This window comes from Strigops habroptila, chromosome 1, assembly GCF_004027225.2.
Source record: "Strigops habroptila isolate Jane chromosome 1, bStrHab1.2.pri, whole genome shotgun sequence".
In the NCBI taxonomy this organism is placed as follows: Eukaryota; Metazoa; Chordata; class Aves; order Psittaciformes; family Psittacidae; genus Strigops; species Strigops habroptila.
The window spans coordinates 2,212,101-2,230,448 of NC_044277.2; the positions used below are offsets into that span (position 1 = coordinate 2,212,101).

The 18,348-nt window shown below is 43.0% G+C and overlaps 1 protein-coding gene across 7 annotated transcripts in view; it reads right to left on the reverse strand.

The window, feature by feature from the left end:
- The window catches only part of ADGRB1 (adhesion G protein-coupled receptor B1), a 290,268-nt gene that overhangs the window by 15,250 nt on the left and 256,670 nt on the right, over positions 1-18,348 (reverse strand). For 5 of the 7 annotated variants that reach the window (XM_030496399.1, XM_030496445.2, XM_030496416.2 and 2 more), the window contains 6 exons: positions 13,447-13,618; positions 12,230-12,325; positions 7,917-7,971; positions 2,929-3,611; positions 1,933-1,968; positions 381-485 (listed from right to left, as the gene is read on the reverse strand). In XM_030496399.1, coding sequence (XP_030352259.1) covers positions 381-485; positions 1,933-1,968; positions 2,929-3,611; positions 7,917-7,971; positions 12,230-12,325; positions 13,447-13,618 — 1,147 coding nt within the window. The remainder of the gene's footprint in view (positions 1-380; positions 486-1,932; positions 1,969-2,928; positions 3,612-7,916; positions 7,972-12,229; positions 12,326-13,446; positions 13,619-18,348) is intronic. The other 2 variants (XM_030496436.1, XM_030496423.1) reach the window with 1 other exon arrangement.

The following is an 18,348-nucleotide window of genomic DNA, read 5'->3' on the forward strand; positions in this document are numbered from 1 at the left end:
GAAGAATAGACACAGACACGAGGAACAAACACAAAGAAGACACTATGAGTGGATGAAGTGATCACTGAAAGGGAATGCAAAGAATAGACACAGACAGGGAGAACAAACACAAAGAAGACAATACAGACTCTATTCACCATGGACAGACCTGAGGACAGACATTCTCCTTCCAGGCTGCTGACCACTCTGTAGATAAGCTAGCGGTACCTCTGTGACCCTCCTTATCCTTTGTTGTGCACATATGCTTGTTGCAACATGCATGGATAGAAAATCAAGGCAAAGTATTCTGTGAGAGCTCCTAAACTTTCCTGTTTCTTCCCATGCTCCTGCTGGCGCTAGAGGGCTCTAGGAGATGATGGTTCTTAAAGTGTCTGACTAACCTTGCTGTCCGTTGTTGGAGACTCCTTCTCCTTCTCTGCATGCTGGAGTTTTCTGTTCAGGTCTTGGAACATGTCTTGGTGACGTTTTCTTGTGTGCATGATTTTCTGAAGCAAACACAAGTGCCACAGGTCAGCAAACCCTATTCAGCTGTACAGAAAGAACATGTCTCTCCCCCAGAGTTACATACATTATTAAAACCTAGCTCTGTCTCCCTGCAGGTACAATCTGCTGTGCCTAAACTGCCTTATAAGTTTAGCGAGGACCTGGTGTTGCATTGCCTTTATTTTCAGAATGAGATGACAGGAGAAAGTGGAAAAGACTATTTTTTGACCTTACGGTTACCCTAAACCTACAACTTCCAACTATTTATGCTGCAGAGTTTGTGCTTGACTGGCAGTGTTGTACTAGCTAGACCTAGGAAGCTTTGCTGACCTTCTTTAACTGATACCTGACCCCATGCCCACACTGTTCTCAGTGTGTCTCCTTTGAGCTTACCCAAACATGCAGAGTTTGGATACACGAAATTCCATCACAAAGTATTCTGCAATTTCCTTTTCTTTCTATTTTGACCCTTCTGCATTTCACTTCTACCTCTTTATGCTTAGCAGGAAAGGCAGGACCAATTTCTATATGGAATTCCCTTTGCACGTAAGAACATGTTGAATATAGCTTTCCTATGCTCTGTCAAGTGCTATATAATTGGAGAAGGTGGCTTAAATAGTTTGGGAATTCAAAGCATCAGCTAAGATGTACCTGTCTTGCCTCAATTTCAGACCAAGCTCACAACCTGGAGCTTTGAAGTGATTTTGGCAACTGTTGTGAGCCCATAACAGGACTGTTTTGGAATAAGCTAGCAGATTTGAAGAGGAAGGTTAGCTCTGCTGCAAGGATGTCATGGTTGGACTCAGGAAAGCTGCACTAACTCTCAGTAGCCCCAACAGACCCTCTGTGAAGGACTGGCTTTCAAAGCATTCCACTCTGAGCCCCAGGTGTGAGCACAGACATTTCCCTATGTACAATATAGATTTCTTCCATCCAAGCTGATTCTGTGAGGGTCATTAATAGGTTGAAAGACCAGGACTAACAATCAGTTGTGACAGTGGAGACATATCATATTCTTTTCTGTTAAACAACAGATCTTGTGCATGAAAGGGGAGGTATTTTAAGCCACCAACCCAATGTACATGTGCTTCCCAAACAGGTATGTGGTTTGGTCACCTACTGCTCCATCAGCTTTCCATAAGCATTGTGAAAGAGAAGTTACAGTCCTTGGGCAAGCCAATGCAGGATCTTGATTTAGAGATGTTTACACAGGAGCTACTACTCCATGAATTAATCACGTACCAGCATAAGTTACCCATTAGTTTAGCTACACAGGGTAAACCTTATTACGCACCCAGCAAAACTCTTTCAACCCACTGTTTTTAAACACTTAATGAAGCTCTTTGGCAAAGGCAGCACTCCTGTGAAGGTGCCAGAAAGAAAAGCAAGTAGCATTTCTTTCTCTCACCCTATCCCTAGAAAAGCACATTCAGAAAGTGATGTACTCACCTCAAAATCTAGCTCTGCGTACCGGGATTTCCGCCTCTGGGTAGTCAAAAGAAAAAGAGATGGGTGAAGGTTAGTAAGGGGTTTATGCTGGTGAGTGGGCACAAACTCAACCACACAGTAGATAAAATGGAGAGACCTTCTCCTTTTCCCTCTTCCTACACTTTTAACGTGTTTCTCTGGCTTTTCATGATGGAAAATGTCAGCCACTTAGGGGGCTTTCTACCAAAAAGGAGGGCTGAACATGGGATTTTGGCCGATCCGAGCTCTGTCCTCATTATGAGCTTGCAGGTCTTTCACAGAAGGGGAAGCAGAGACAAAGCAGTAGACCAGCCAACTGATCTACTGGGGCTTAAAATCACCAGTCAGTGGAGGCTGAAGTTTGGACAGCAATGGTCAAGACCTACTCTCTGAAAACAGGCAAGAAAAGGGCCAGATGCACTAGCACAGACCTCAGCATAAGGTCTGAGGTCTATGAAGAACTGCTAATACATGTAATGAGTTATCACAGGTCAGAAGGATGTTATGCTGCACTTATGAAAAACCTCTGACATACGTCTGAGGCTAAGAGCATTGTGGGGGATTCCTTTGGGACATTTTACACCTTCAATCAATAGGCTTTTCTCATCTGTATCATGACTGAAGTCATCAAAGTGGGAAACAGCAGCAGAGGATAGGCGAAAAGATAATGCAAACCATGGGCCTTGCTTTAAAATGAGCAGGTTTTGACAAACTAATGCTTTTATTGGACTTTGCATTACGTGTAGGGCTAAAGACAGTTCAACCAGCAATGGAATATGTCTAGGGAAGTCATGAGAGATTTTAAGCATTACAAAATGGTATCACATGCCACTGATCCCTCATGATAATGTAATACTGGCATTGCATGGTGGGCTGCATTTGGCCTTAGGTGCTTCTCTTGAAACACCAGATGTGGCCAGCATTGAGGACAGGCCACCATTCTGAGCTGAGAACAATACAATAATACACATTGCTCACCTCCAAGGAGCTCATGGAGAGGGTGGAGACGGTCTCACTCTTGGACACCACACCCGAGTTCCCTGAGTCACCTGTGTCACACAGGCTGTTGGGAATCTGTGACTCGTTGGAGATGTTTTGTGGAGCCAGCTGCTGCTGCTGTTGTTGTACCATGGGGGAACCTTGAACCTCACTGCATGCCATGGTTACAGGCTCCCTTGGAGGGCTCTTGACAACAAAGCCTGGGTCAGTAGCCATACTGAGGTGGATGAGCCGTGTCTGGGGCATCTGGTCAATATTGATGCTGTATTTGCTCTCATCTTTGGGTGGTTTGGCCCGTAAGGTAGACGTGTTGGTAGGCAGAATGACATAGCTGGTGTCCAGCGTTTGCTCTTGCGCCCGGGAGAGTTCTGAGTCCAATTTCTTGAAGATGTCCCCATCACAGATGTAGATGGATTTAGGTGGCTGGTTCTTGTCCTTCTTCAGAGTGAGAGAGTGATTGCTGAACTCATTCAGGTTGATGGCCCCCAGGTAATGTGGGGAGCCCTGAAGATGCATCTTGGAGACATTGGCTGGAAGACTGTTAAAGTTTGATGACCCTTTCTGGTGATTGAGTTTCAATTTCTCTTCATCTGGCAGTGATGGACGCTTCAGTGTCCCTGTGATGGTTGAGGTCCTGCAGGCAGTGATGTCTTTATTCAGCACTAGGGAGACAGATAAGTGTCCTTAGCACCTCACCTAGGTTTTTGTTAACACATCAATACACCTACCACAGTCACACCATGCTAGCATGTTCCCTTGGCCCTCTCAGAAGCAGGCTGTGGTGGCAGAAGAGTGTTTTATACTGATTTGGGGTTTTTTAAATCCAAGATGCTGAAGGCAAAGCTAAAGCTAAGGAGGAACAAACTTCCTCACTTCGAGATGTTCTCTGTGATGTGAATTTTCCAACACAATCATGGCCAAAACTCCCAAGTTGGCCAACACATATTGTCATATTGATAACAATATCTTGAAAAGCAAATACATATATAGATTTAGTAGATGTAGTATACATATATATATAAAATATATATATTACTACCCTATGGAAGAATAGAATTCTTTAAAAGAAAATGTTGCTTTCATATAAAAAATCATTTACATTCAGAAAATAGCTGAAATGCAGCATTGTCATTGGTTTAAATTGCAAATGTTAATATTTTGTAAATATTTAATTAATATTTAAATATTTAAATAAATATTTAAAGCACTGAACTGCTTGAGGTTGACCTTTTCACTTGAACATTTTCCCTGTCAATAATATGATACTTTAAAATATACCACATTTTGTTATAAGTTTCTAACCGCTTTCTCCAAAGCTTAGCTTCTAGTAATCATGGTAAACCTCGGTGAGAGGTAATTATTTAGTGTTTTTCATTTTCCCTTGAGGAAAGAAAGGACTGCCATGAATATTCGTTAATGGGAGAGGAAAACCTTGAACTGAGGACGAGGTGAACATGCCAAATAGGAGGTATAAAAAAGACACACAGACATGCATTCCAACACAACACTGTCCACAACAAAACATTTGCTCCTTTTCTAGGAATAAGAATCTGTTGCTGAGTTGATTTCAGGCTACAACATAGACTTTAGGAAGATGATAATGTCAACCTTGATGTCTCAAGAGGACGGAAAACACGGACACTGGGGCTGGGGCAAAGTGGTGCGGGACGAAGGCTACTTACCCAGTATTTCAGCACAGGAAAGGAGAATGTTTCCCTTTCACCCAGCTCAGAAGGAAATAAAAAGGTCCTTCTACCTGTTTCCTTCTACCTATTTTTTCTCAATGGACCAGCAACAATGATCTTTGGGGTTTAAACTTAGACAGGAGAAGTTCAGATTAGATATAAGGAAGAAGTTCTTTACTGTGAGGGTGGTGAGGCGCTGGCACAGGTTGCCCAAAGAAGTCACAAATGTCCCATCCCTGGCAGTGTTCCAGGCCAGGTCAGACAGAGCCTTGGGCAAAATGGTCTAGTGTGAGGCATTCCTGCCTATGGCAGGGGGTTGGAAATAGATGATCTTAAGGTCCTTTCCAACCCAAACCATTCTATAATTCTATTTAACCTGACATATTCAACTTCTGCTGGGACAGAGGCTGGACATGACATAGGCATCTCATGGGACTGAGGACACACTAATCTTTCTGCCAAGTCATACTGAGATTGATGGGTGCTGGAAGAGCAAAGGCCTTCCTCAAAGACCACAGAGCAGGATCAAGAGGATATCAAGTAGAATAAAAGAACTTTCATAAAGCTTTTAAAGCTAAAACCATTGAGTGTAACTACGAAAGTCGCAGTCATCTTGACATTGCTAGAGGACACGCTAGGATAAATCAGAGCATTACAGTGTATTCATAGCATACACTGTGGGAAGATGTTACAGAAGTCAAACCCTTCATTTGGGAGTGTCAGGCAGGTTTATTGATTCAGGTTCTTCTCCATGCTCACATCAGTTGCAGAAAGTAGGTTTGGAGAGGTTTGCACTTGGCAAAGTGCAAACCATCTCCAAGCATGGAGTGAGTGAGCTTTCAACACTAAGCCATGGACCCAGTCCTACTAGTGAATCTAAGTGAGGAGGTTATGAAAGGTATCAGGTATATCTCCAATCCATCATAACATGAGAGCTGGTGCCTCCAGGAGGAATGATGGCCGGAAACCAACAGTCAGGTTCCTGGTTTTTATTATTCAATAGCAGAATGCATAGGATGATGCACTGTATACAAATGTCTCTGAAATGGGAATTATTAACTGCTTAGCTTGGCACAGACCAACAGCACCTTATCAGAGGAGGAATATCTCTTCAGGCAGACATCAACAAACAAATTGTATAGCTGTATGTTGGCAAAGGAAGGGAAGCCTAGGCTGTTAGCAAGCTGCTGATCCAGGGTCTTCTGCCCTGAAGTCATGTGAAACCAATCTGCTCTTTCCTCTCCTTTGGGAAGCTCAATATGGGAGCCAGATACTCAGTAGCAGATCCAGAAAGTCCCCTTTATTGTAGGAGTCCAGCATCTGCCTTGTTTTCCAGCACAAAATGGGCTGGAAAATATGTTTGTTGAGCATGTGTTGGAATCAGACATGGTCTCACATGCATGTTTTTCACACGTGGCTTTTATGGAACTGAGATCTTTGGTGTCAGAAAAGGCAAAAGGAAGACAAATGAGAAGAGGGAGACAGCCAGAAATTAGATTAGAGAGAGCAAGACAGAGAAACCAAAGGAAAAAATGGACAGACCCTGAAAAGAGATAAATGGACAGAAAGGGACCATGAAATAAGATATCACAGGGATAAGTGAGATAAATATACTGTGGCTGTGATAAGCATAGGGAGAAGAAGTGCGGCAGAGAGGAGGACAGGAGAAGATAAATAAGATATGGATAGATATTAGATAGATAAACGATAGCGACAGTGACAGACAATACACAGAAATGTAGTGACAGAGATAGATGTTGACAGAGGTAAAAACACATAAATAACAGGTACAGTGAGACAGACAGCTGAGGACAGAGATAAATAAGCAATTGCAAGATAGAGAGAAAGAGATGAATTATGGACAAATACATTAGAAGCAGATAAATAAATGATAGATTAGATAAAGAAAACGATAAATGAAAAGGACAGGTAAATGTGTATAGAAACAGAGAGAGAAGAAGAAAAACAAAGAAAGGGAAAAGTAAGAGAAGGAAGGAAAAGGAAGGAAAGGGAAGGAAAAGGAAGAGAAGAAAGAGAAGGAAGGAAGAGGGAAGGAAGAGGAGAGGAGGGGAGGAGGGGAGGAGGGGAGGGAGGAGGGGAGGGAGAAGGAGAGGGAGGAGGGGAGGGAGGAAAGGAGGGAGGGAGGGAGGGAGGGAGGGAAGGAGGGAGGGAGGAAGGAAGGAAGGAAGGAAGGAAGGAAGGAAGGAAGGAAGGAAGGAAGGAAGGAAGGAAGGAAGGAAGGAAGGAAGGAAGGAAGGAAGGAAGGAAGGAAGGAAGGAAGGAAGGAAGGAAGGAAGGAAGGAAGGAAGGGAGGGAGGGAGGGAGGGAGGGAGGGAGGGAGGGAGGAAGGGAGGGAGGGAGGAAGGGAGGAAGTAAGTATAAGAGAAAAATGGTAACTGAACACACAGTATGTGCAGTCCATGTCTAGAGGAGATCCTGGTTTGGAAGATATGAATTATATGCCAGGGCCAAGCAAGGGGCATTTCTCTTGCTTGCGAAAGGGGGTTAATCTGGCAGGGTAAATTAAAGTCTAAATATCTACAGGGGGTAAAGAAAAGCCCCAGCCAAGTTGTCAGCATGCCAGGACCAGGGGAGAATGAAGCCTGCATAGACAGACAGGAAGAAAGGAGAATCTAGACAACATAGACCCCCCCAGGGGAACAAGAGAAAAGGGAGGTACTGGGGAGAGGGATTGTCAACTCAAGCAGATCTTCAGCATCAAAGTGAGTGTGTGTGATTGCACACACAGCAGAAAGGTGCGGGCGGAGGAGAAACCTGACCCAGCTCCATTAGTGGGTCACCACTCCGGAAGTACAGGCAGCTTAGAGCTGCACTAGAAGTGTGCCTGGAGCCAAGTGGAGTGGTGGGAAGGTTCTCTGGATTCCAGACCTTCCCAAAGATACCTTTCCTGAGCACAGAGCTGCCTGAGGTTAGTGTGACCCCCTTGGGCAGGGGTTGCTAAAGCAAAGAAGGATCACAGTAGGAAGAGATGCATCCAATCTCTTCTTCCTTGATACTCTTCTCCACCACCATGTTACATGGGCTATAATGCCTTGGAGGAAAGGCTTACTCTGAGTTAAAAGGCCAACAGAGCTGAAGGGAAATAGGATAAGCAATACATAAGGCAGAATTAGAGGTGTTGCTTTCTTTTGGCCAGGGTTGAGTGTAAGGGCAGCCCACACAAGTACATGCAAGGCACAAAGACACACACAGATAAAACAGAAAGGGGAAAAAAATATGGCCTAGTTCAATCCCCAAACCAGGTCACTTGTTGATTCTCACCTGTGATGTGCTCACCTGATCTACAAGCCATATCCACATCCTTCTCAAAATCGGTCTGAAAGACAGAGAACACAGAGGACATGGTCAAAAGGAGGTCGTGGGGAAAGAAAGCCATTTGGAAAACGCAAAACCTCACCTTAACTAGTGAGGCAGACACAACCATTGCCAGAAGAGTGGAGGAGAGATGTTTTGCTTGGGGTTTGAAACATGGCAAACAGACCGCTCCACCTTTGGCTTTTGAACGTCGGGCAGTGGTAAAGCTTTAACATTGCTTTTCAGCTGGATTCATCTGCTCATCCTGCTCATTCCTGGGTTACCAGATTAAAATATCTCCCTGGAACACGTTTATACATGTTTCTAGAAACAGGGGACAGGTTCCTGGCATTATCTGCCTTGGATATATCACCCTACGCTTAGTGGATTCCCCTCCACTCATTAAACAGATCTGGGGATGCCGCTGAGAATGCTCCATACCCACTGGGCTTCCTTGTGATCTATCTCCAAGACACATGAAGTGCAAACAAGCCTCTGTTTCTGAAGCTCTTAGTATACAAAAACAATAGTCCCTGCAGGCACGAAGGCTGAATAACTTTTTCAAGCGAGGAGAGGATCAGGTTCGAGACCATCTTAAGAACCTGAACGTGCACAAGTCCATGGGACCTGATGAAATCCATCCACGGGTCCTGAAGGAGCTGGCGAATGAAGTTGCTAAGCCACTGTCCATCATATTCGAAAAATCCTGGCAGTCAGGTGAAGTTCCCGATGACTGGAAGAAGGGTAATATAACCCCCATTTTCAAGAAGGGGAAGGTGGAAGACCCGGGGAACTACAGACCAGTCAGTCTCACCTCTGTGCCTGGCAAAATCTTGGAACAGTTTCTCCTGGAAAACATGCTAAGGCACATGAAAAACAACGAGGTGGTTGGTGACAGCCAACATGGCTTCACTAAGGGGAAATCCTGCCTGACCAATTTGGTGGCCTTCTATGATGGAGCCACAGAACTGATGGACAGCGGCAGAGCAGTTGATGTCATCTACCTGGACTTGTGCAAAGCATTCGACACTGTCCCACATGACATCCTTGTCTCTAAATTGGAGAGACATCAATTTGATAGATGGACCACTCGGTGGATAAAAAACTGGCTCGATGGCCGCACGCAAAGAGTTGTGGTAAATGGCTCGATGTCCAGTTGGAAACCTGTAACGAGTGGTGTCCCTCAGGGATCGGTGTTGGGACCGGTCCTGTTCAACATCTTTGTCAGTGACATGGACAGTGGGATTGAGTGCGCCCTCAGCAAGTTTGCCGATGACACCAAGCTGTGTGGTTCGGTTGATACGCTGGAGGGAAGGGATGCCATCCAGAGGGACCTTGACACGCTTGTGAGGTGGGCCGATGCCAACCTTATGAAGTTTAACCAAGGCAAGTGCAAGGTCCTACATCTGGGTCGGGGCAACCCCAGGCACTGCTACAGGCTGGGCAGAGAAGAGATTCAGAGCAGCCCTGCAGAAAAGGACTTGGGGGTGTTTGTTGACGAGAAGCTTAACATGAGCCGGCAGTGTGCGCTTGCAGCCCAGAAAGCCAACCGTATCCTGGGCTGCATCAAAAGAAGCGTGACCAGCAGGTCGAAGGAGGTGATCCTGCCCCTCTACTCTGCTCTTGTGAGACCCCACTTGGAGTACTGCGTACAGTTCTGGTGTCCTCAACATAAAAAGGACATGGAGCTGTTGGAGCGAGTCCAGAGGAGGGCCACGAGGATGATAAGAGGGCTGGAGCACCTCCCATACGAAGACAGGCTGAGAAAGTTGGGGCTGTTCAGCCTGGAGAAGAGAAGGCTGCGTGGCGACCTCATAGCAGCCTTCCAGTATCAGAAGGGGACCTGTAAGGATGCTGGGGAGGGACTCTTCCTTAGGGACTGTAGTGGTAGGACAAGGAGTAATGGGTTCAAACTTAAACAGAGGAAGTTTAGATTGGATATAAGGAAGAAGTTCTTTACAGTGAGGGTGGTGAAGCACTGGAATGGGTTGCCCAGGGAGGTTGTGGATGCTCCATCCCTGGCGGTGTTCAAGGCCAGGTTGGACAGAGCCTTGAGCCACATGGTTTAGGGCAAGCTGTCCCTGCCCATGGCAGGGGGGTTGGAACTAGATGATCTTAAGGTCCTTTCCAACCCTTACGATTCTATGATTCTATGATTCTATAAGCGGTCTCTATAGCCGAATGAAAGTCCTTTTTCCTCCCAGTACGAGTTAATCCTTTTTGTAAAGCTTTTAGCAGATAACATTTCAAAGAACTGGATAAACTGAGTCACAATGGGCCACGAGCTGTTGTGGAGTAATAGAAAGGCTGCAGACTAGCAGAAAGTAGAGAAGTTCGCTGGTTATTTCTAGCATCATTTCAGAGACTTAATATAACTGCAGTGATGTGAGTAAATGCATTCCAGTTTAATATTAAGAGTGTGAAAAAGAGTCCCCATGCCCTTGGGATAAACACTTTAATATTAGCAAATTGAGATCCAATAATTTTTGAAGAGCTGGTTGAAGAATTATCTCAACTTTCTTGATGCTGATTTCATAGTAAATTATTTGGGATAGCAAATAAATCTGGAAAGAATAGAAGAGAAATAAGACTGAACTAACATTTAAATGGGCAAGAGGGATGACTCAGGAAAATATAATCTCATTTTCGTCATAGGAGTTCCAGAAAAATGGAACCAAACAGCCTATACTAGTTCTACTGATAAATAAATAGAAGATGTGTTTATATTTAATACCAGTCAACAAGATTTTGTGGGAAACAGTTCTACTCAGCTAAGCTTCTTTTCACTTGTGCAGATTTGGAGATTACTGGAAAAGGTAATGGTAAAAACTCCATCCTGCAGAGCTTTGGATTTCTTTGGTTATTTTACAACTCAGTCACTAGAAAATAACATTGTGCCCCTCTAAAAACATCGGTGAGGAGTCATTCACATCTAGATTCTGGAGGGTTTTTTGTGCCTGAGTGTGAAGAAACTGATCGTAAGCTCTCTACTCAACACATCCATCAACCGTGCAGACATAAATGTAATCCCACTGCTAAAAAACATGTAGCTGACACAGAATTTTGCAGGTGGTTGATAATGAATGAAAACAGGGAGTTATACAGGGAGACAAAAATGTGAAACTTCAGGATATAGCCTTCGGATGGTGACAACAGAATAACAGATCCAGCATCCATGGGTTTAAAGGATGGCAAGAGGCTGAAGGGCATGTGGAAGGGGTTATATACCTAATTTGAAGGCAAATGTCTTACAAAGGGAGAATAAAAAAGCTCAGTGTGTTAACTTATTGAAAATAAGATTGAGACTGGATATGATTATTGTGTCTATTATTGAAGGAGAGAAAGTAGGAGGCACGCAAGGGGCTTTCTAATTACACATAAATAGGCATAGCAGGAGCCTGTCTGAAAATGAGAAGGCTACACATTTAAATTAGAGATGAAGGCAGCTGATGTTAGCAAACACCTGTGAGGTGTGAGGGAATTATATATCTCTTGATGTCACGACTTGAAGATTATGCTGTTTGAAACAAGACCTTGTCCCCAAGCACAAGCTACTTAACTTACCACAAGGGTGACTGGAAAAAAACACCATTGGTTATCTTATAAGTCTAATATTAACTAAACATTTTTGTAACTTGTCCAAGTGTTGTGATTGTCCTGATGTCCTTACCCCAAAAGCTTCAGAAACCAAATGTCTCTTACGTCATCTAAACACTGAAGCAGATGCAAGATGATTCTCCATGGTTTTTTATTCTCTGACTTTATCTAGTTTGGTTGTAAAGGACTAACACAACAGGACCAGGGCTTACAGTGCTTAAACTATATTCCCAGTGAAGCAATGTAAACAATGTGCTTTTGAGAGAAACAAATCCTTTTGAGACAGCATCTTTATAATAATGACCCAACATGCTGTGAATAAACCAGTAGTAAACTACTGCCTCCTGCCTCCAGCAAGGACAAGACAGTGTGACGGGGATGAAAAGGTCTGGAAGACCTGGGAGGTATATTTTGGCTTTGTATTTTCTGGGAAAGAAAGGATCTCACAAAGATGTCTGCAAAAGCTGGTGTGTAAGTTTGAGCCCCTTAATGTTACAATGACAAGAGACTGGATTTGTGTCATAAAGCCTATGCTAAGTAGCATGTTTGTTCAAGTACAGGTTTAAACTTAAAAAGAATGATGATTGCAAATACTGTGATGGACAGAGCCCTTTGTTTATCAGTTATGACTTAAAAATGCCCATAGGTCCCTTAATAATAGACTAGGTGGTAGTTTTCCCTACCATTAGTTGAGCGTGTCCGTTCTGAAATGACCCCCCTGAGTCTCCATTGCCCTCTTCCTGACGATCTACTACTCGGCACTTCACAGCATCCTGGACCTGCAGGAACAAATGGATTTGCAAAAGTCAGAGCCAGAAAGGAATACCAATACTACATTCTGAGTCCTTGGTAGATCAAAAGAACATGGATCCTCCTTTAGTGGCATTCAGGTATTCATTTGAAATGGTTTATGTGTTACATGTCTCACACAGCAAAAGTGCAACTCAAAGGTTTTACAGGTATCCTGGGTCATTTTGCTGGTCACTTCTAGTTTGATTTATATAGTCAAGAATAAAAATGTCTTCTGTTTTGCAGCTTGCAATATGTTTACAGCGGATGCTGTTGCATAAATCCTCATAGTGGAGTCTGAAGTGTCCGATTATGATCCTATATCAGCAGTAATACATATCTGATTCAAACCTTACTGAAATCAATGCCAGTGACTGCAATGGGAGTTAAATGCAGGCCCATATTCATAATGCAATTAGATGAAGGAGTCTCAGCCAGGCCAGTGGTGTAATTCCATTGATTTCATTGGCCTGACATAAGAAATTAATCTGTTTTACTTAATTTAAAGGAGCTCTAAGAAGATAAAATGAATATTGAAAAAACCCACCCTTCCTGTCTCGGTTATTAATAGCCTATCCACTCAGTAGGATGAAAGGAATAAAAGAAACATAAAAGATTCGTCCTTTTCTTCCCTGATATAATTTACCATTTTAAATCTCCACAGGGAGGCTGGAGAGAATTTACTCAATTTCCTTGGTTGATTATTGCTAGCTTTCCTCTCTAGCTTCAATATCTAGGTGCCAACACCAATGTAGTGATTCCATAAATCTCAGTGCAAGTTGACCCTCTTGAAATCAAGTAAATTGTATTCCTTACTAGTCTATTTTTTCAGAGGTGGGGTGTAAATATTCTGGAAATATTAGTTTTGGTGTTAAACAGGCAAAGTTTAACACATTAGATATGAAAGTTCCCCAAATTCCACTCTGCAGTACACTCAGCATGACAGCTATGGAGTCATCCCTCTGATCAACACTGTCATGGTCATTTTTGTGGTCACGAAGGCAAAACTTGATAGGATTAGAGAAGCTACCAAGCTGACTGGACATCTTCCAGATCTTTTCTATGGGAAGTATGTTGGTTACATAAAAGAGGACGACTCATTCTGTCTTACCTCCCGCCTTAGGATGCAATGGACCATAACGATGACAAAGCCCTCCAATGAGTCAAAGACAGCAAAAAGGATCTGGAAGAGTGCTGACCGCCGATCTGTGATTGCCAGAACTGCAGACATCCAGGTGAGAGCCAGGAGAGGTAGGACCACACAGGAGCTCCAAAGGGATGCCCTGTCAAGGGAAAGGAAAAGAGAAGTCAGCTCCACTTCAGCCTCACCCACTTCCACGTGGGATGTTCATTCAGCCTCCTGATCCCATGGGGCTTCAGAAGACTTCTTCAGCAATGTATACTTCTGCTAGATGTCTTCCGAGCCCCTGCCACAGGGAAGCAGGAACATGCTTTGCACACTCAAGCTACCAAAACAGGTGACACGTTTCTACAGGAGGGACTACTTTTTAATGGTGCAGTCATGCATAAAACTTGAGGTGGGGAGGAAGGATGCAGATACCTCACTCCCCCTTTCACACCCTTCCCACTCTACGTCACTAGTCCACAAGGATGGCATTTCCCAAGGAGGGGAGACAAAATACAATCATTGCAGGTTGCCAAAGGGAAGGGGAACAGTTGCAGCAGAGACTGGTTTGTCACGATGGCTGTTGGTACTTGGGTTACAGACAGCTGGACTTCCACAGCACATGGAAGACACCAAGACTAGGAACATGTGTCACAGTTTCAAGTGACTAAAACGGACAAGCATAGAGCTGATGTGGAGACTGATGTTTTGCTGTTGCTCCCTTACTCTACAACACTACGCCAATGAACATCTGGAGAACTGGTATCTGACCCAATTTTTCTGTGAACAGAAATTTTCCTGCTTTCGTGATCTCTTGAAATAAAAATAGCAGTTTCTATATCCAGCAACTATTGTAAATAAGTCTATACTTGGGTGGACATTCTGGGTTAAAAGAACTCAAGATTCAAGCCACTTCTTAATTCACAAGACAGAAAAAAAAACTGGACAAACCAGTTTTCTCTAATGCAAGTAGTGCCCCATGAACCTCCACTTTATGAATGATGGCTTTAGAAATGCGAAAGCAGCTCTGTTCCCATGGACTATTTAGTCATTCAGCTCTCTGACCCAAAAAGGGTCCCAAGCAATTTTAACAGCTTACCAGGGAGATTTTAAACTGTCAATCATCCTACACATATGGTAGCACTTGTGCACCAAGAGCACCAGGAGAATTTCTCTGCGGGATTTATTTTATCTAATAAATAAGAGTAGACCTATGAACAGACTGAGTAACAAACTGAGCTTCAAAATGTTCCTGTGTAGAAAACCTCAACCTATACACTAACAAAAGAATACAGGCAACACAAGAAATTACAGGACAGATAGATACCATGACACACATTTTGCAGTACTTACATGGGACTTGGTTAGCATTTTCTGCTATATGCTCAAGGTTTTAATAATGTTTACTTGCTGGTTATCCAGGTACTACTCTCACAGACCTCAGTGAGAGTTTTGCCTGAACAAAGCTGGAGCTTGGACATGGGTATGGACATCAGGATAGAACTCCCTGGCTTCAGTTAAGAGTTTTTCAAGAACTGTTACATCAGTCCTGCTGCAATGACCACATACTGAAGTGACAGGTTATTTCCATTGTCAAAATGATATTTTGATACAACCTCTCCAGACTAAGATGTGTTTCTTAGTGATGTTATTAAGCAATGTAATCTACCTAGGGGAACACGTAAATGGAAAATACTTATTTTTCCCAGTTAAAACAAGAATGATGAGACTTCCGTGTAAGGTAAAGGCCATGATATAAGCTGATACCTTGTAATTTTACACAGGATGACAAAATGTGTGTTCTTTCATGTCCAATATGAACCATAATACCAAAGTGCTATTGAAAAAATAAAAGCTGCAACCAAAAAACTCCTAAACGCAAGTTTTTATTCCAATTTTCCACTGAAATTTGCTTCATTGTACTGAAAACTCTCTTTTCTAACATTTGCAGTGATGCATTAATAAAACTGGCTAAGCAGTAAGTGCAGTGAAAAAAAGGCAGAAAAGCTGAATAGAAAGATATGGTTTGCTCCATAACATGCCATCGTAGATGTATATCTTCCATCAAAGCATCAGCAAACACAACATGCCTGGTGCATGGCTTGGTAGATGAAGCCATTCCAGTAGCAACTTGTAATCGTGATTGCTGCGAACCAGCAAAGTCAATGAAAGCTGCTCACAAAGGTCTGTACCAGACAAGTCTGCTTCCTGGAAGTATCTGGTCTTCCAGAATATTCTCAATACACACATGTGTATGTTACTACCACTGACATACAAACAAGAAACCTGGCAATCACATCTGAGAATGGATCTGACCTGTAAGTATGGGTCTGAACTAGCCATATAAATGAACTGCAGTGCTTAAACCACAACAATCAGATTGACAATGATTTGGATGTGGATCCAAGATTCAGGTGTGGATTTGGGGTTTCAAGAGATGCTGCCATGGAGGGAAATTATGTTTCTCTTCAGCAAATTGTTAGATTTCAATCCACTGGCTTTAAAACCTGCTTAAAAACCCCAATATGCACACTCCCTGCTTTAACAAGGAGTGACTTAAGTCTATCTTCTATCCAGAGCACAGATGCAATGATCCATGACAGTGGGTGCCCTTCACAGCTCCTGCTGTCTTCACACTGGACTCAGTGTGTCCTTCCCAGCCCCTCGCTCTAGGACTTGCAATAGCCTCTATATGGGCAAACTATTCAACTTTCTGAGTTGAGATATCTTGATGGAATTCGCTATTTCTCCCAACATAAGCGACCTTAAATCACCACTTAAATCTCTGCCCTTCCAACTCAGATGATGAAAACAGTATTACTCTACATACTTAGCTGGAGAAACTTTCCCAAGTGAGTCATGTTGACTTACACTGGCTAAGAGTATGGCCTTTCTGCCCTCTTTGTGATTCACCTTGCAGATGCCTTCTCAACAATATTCATCCCTTACAAACGTTATGGAAACATTGCTTGACATTTAATGCATAATCTTTATTCTCAGGCAGCAGATGGCAACAGGTCATAGGGATGTAACTACTCTAATTTCACTTGCAGAGCTCTGCTTAGCTTTCGAAATATTAAATTCAAAGTTCCATTTAAAAAAAGAAATCGTATCAAGACAAATTTCAGAAGAAAACTCAGGGGAAGATAAGTGGGTTTCCTGTGACATTGCCCTTAATTCTACTTGCTGTGAGCTGAATTCGTAGCAGAACTCATACTCCTGCCAACCTTCCATCTGTGCCTTTCTTAGGAGGTACTGTGCATCCTTAGAAGGTTCCAGAATAACTTGTGGGACCTAAGAAGCTTTATGTTATAATGCCACATGATGTGAAATGAAATGATTATTTGTTATAGAATGACTTTATGACTACCTAATGACTCTTTATTATGGATTATCTATGATCAATGAATCCAGGATGTTTATTGCTTGAGACAAAGGAATTAGCTGGCAGATCCTCTTCCATGTCCCACACATGACAGCACTCATGATGAGTGGAGGCTCATTACACTGTATTGTGGAAGTGCGATGCTGGTTTATTGTGTGATGATCATGACGTGACAATGTTATTCAGCAGTACAGTTGTAGTGTCACGTTGTTCCTCCCCACCACACCACATTGTTGTTGCATTGTAGAGGAAGGGTCTTACTTTGGGATATTGCAATGCTACAGCACAGTGCAACCAAATAAAATTACAATGACATGTGACAACATAGCCACATGATAACTTTGTCCACAGGTTTATCTAGCAGGGCAAAGACTTAGCTTTACGAAAGCACATAGCAGACCCAGCTTTGGCAACAAGCAGATGGTGGCCTTTGGTCAAAATGTCAAAAACTAGCTCTGGTCTTGTTCTTTAGCTAGCTAGCAGCCTTGAGAGTCTTCATCTTTGCAAAAGAAGCAGGATAAAGTGATGGCACTTAGAGGATAGCAATGGAAAGAGCCGAAAAATGGGTTTGGAAACAAAGATCTACATGGAGAAGGATTAAGAGGCCTGCACCCTGACAAAGGGCAAGTGCAGGGGGAGACACAGTACACACCAACAGAGATGTAAAGGGTTGTTATAAAGAAGTAAGTGATCGATTCTTCTCAGTACTCAAAACAGACAGAGCAGCCAGTACCATAAGCTAAAGAAGTGGCAGAAGAGAAAATAACTTTAGAATTCAGAAAGCAGCTTCTGGAGAGCAGATCTGAAAAAGAAAATGATAGCTGGACTCAACACATAAGGCAATGGATGGATGCTGCTCCACTATTCTGATGGTTGCATTATTCCTGCATCACAGCAGTTCTGCTATAGGAAAACTACAGTATGAGCATTTACTTTATTCTTTCTCTCAAGCTTTATCACTCCTTTAACTTGTATTCTTTCTAAAAGCAACTCTGTTGCCCCAATTTTAGGGACAGTTTCAGAGCAACTCCCTTTAACTCTATGCCCATACAACCAATATAGGAAATCAGTAACTAGAAAAGAGGGGGCACTGTGCATGCTTTTCCCTTGCACAGGCAACACAGAAACACAAGATATTGTTTTGATTTTCTCCAAAAGATGATTCTTCTTTCAGTTGCCACAATCTGAACCATATAACTAGGTGAACAGGAAATCAAATGCCTCTAAGTCAGACAGGCAGGTAAAGAAATAGGTATGGACAGACTACTTGATTATTCACCCCTAATAAGAGAAGCTGTTCTTTGACAGTCCTAGCAAGGACCTGCAGGGCGCAAGAATTACCCCCAGGTATGGATAAAATTTCAGATTCCTTGAACTATGAGAACAACACTCTCCTGAGGAACAGGAGAAACCTGTTGTGCATGTAAATGTTGATTTACATCAGTGCTGGAACTACAATATGGGCAGAACATTTGACATCTAAGACTTCCTGCTAGGACTTT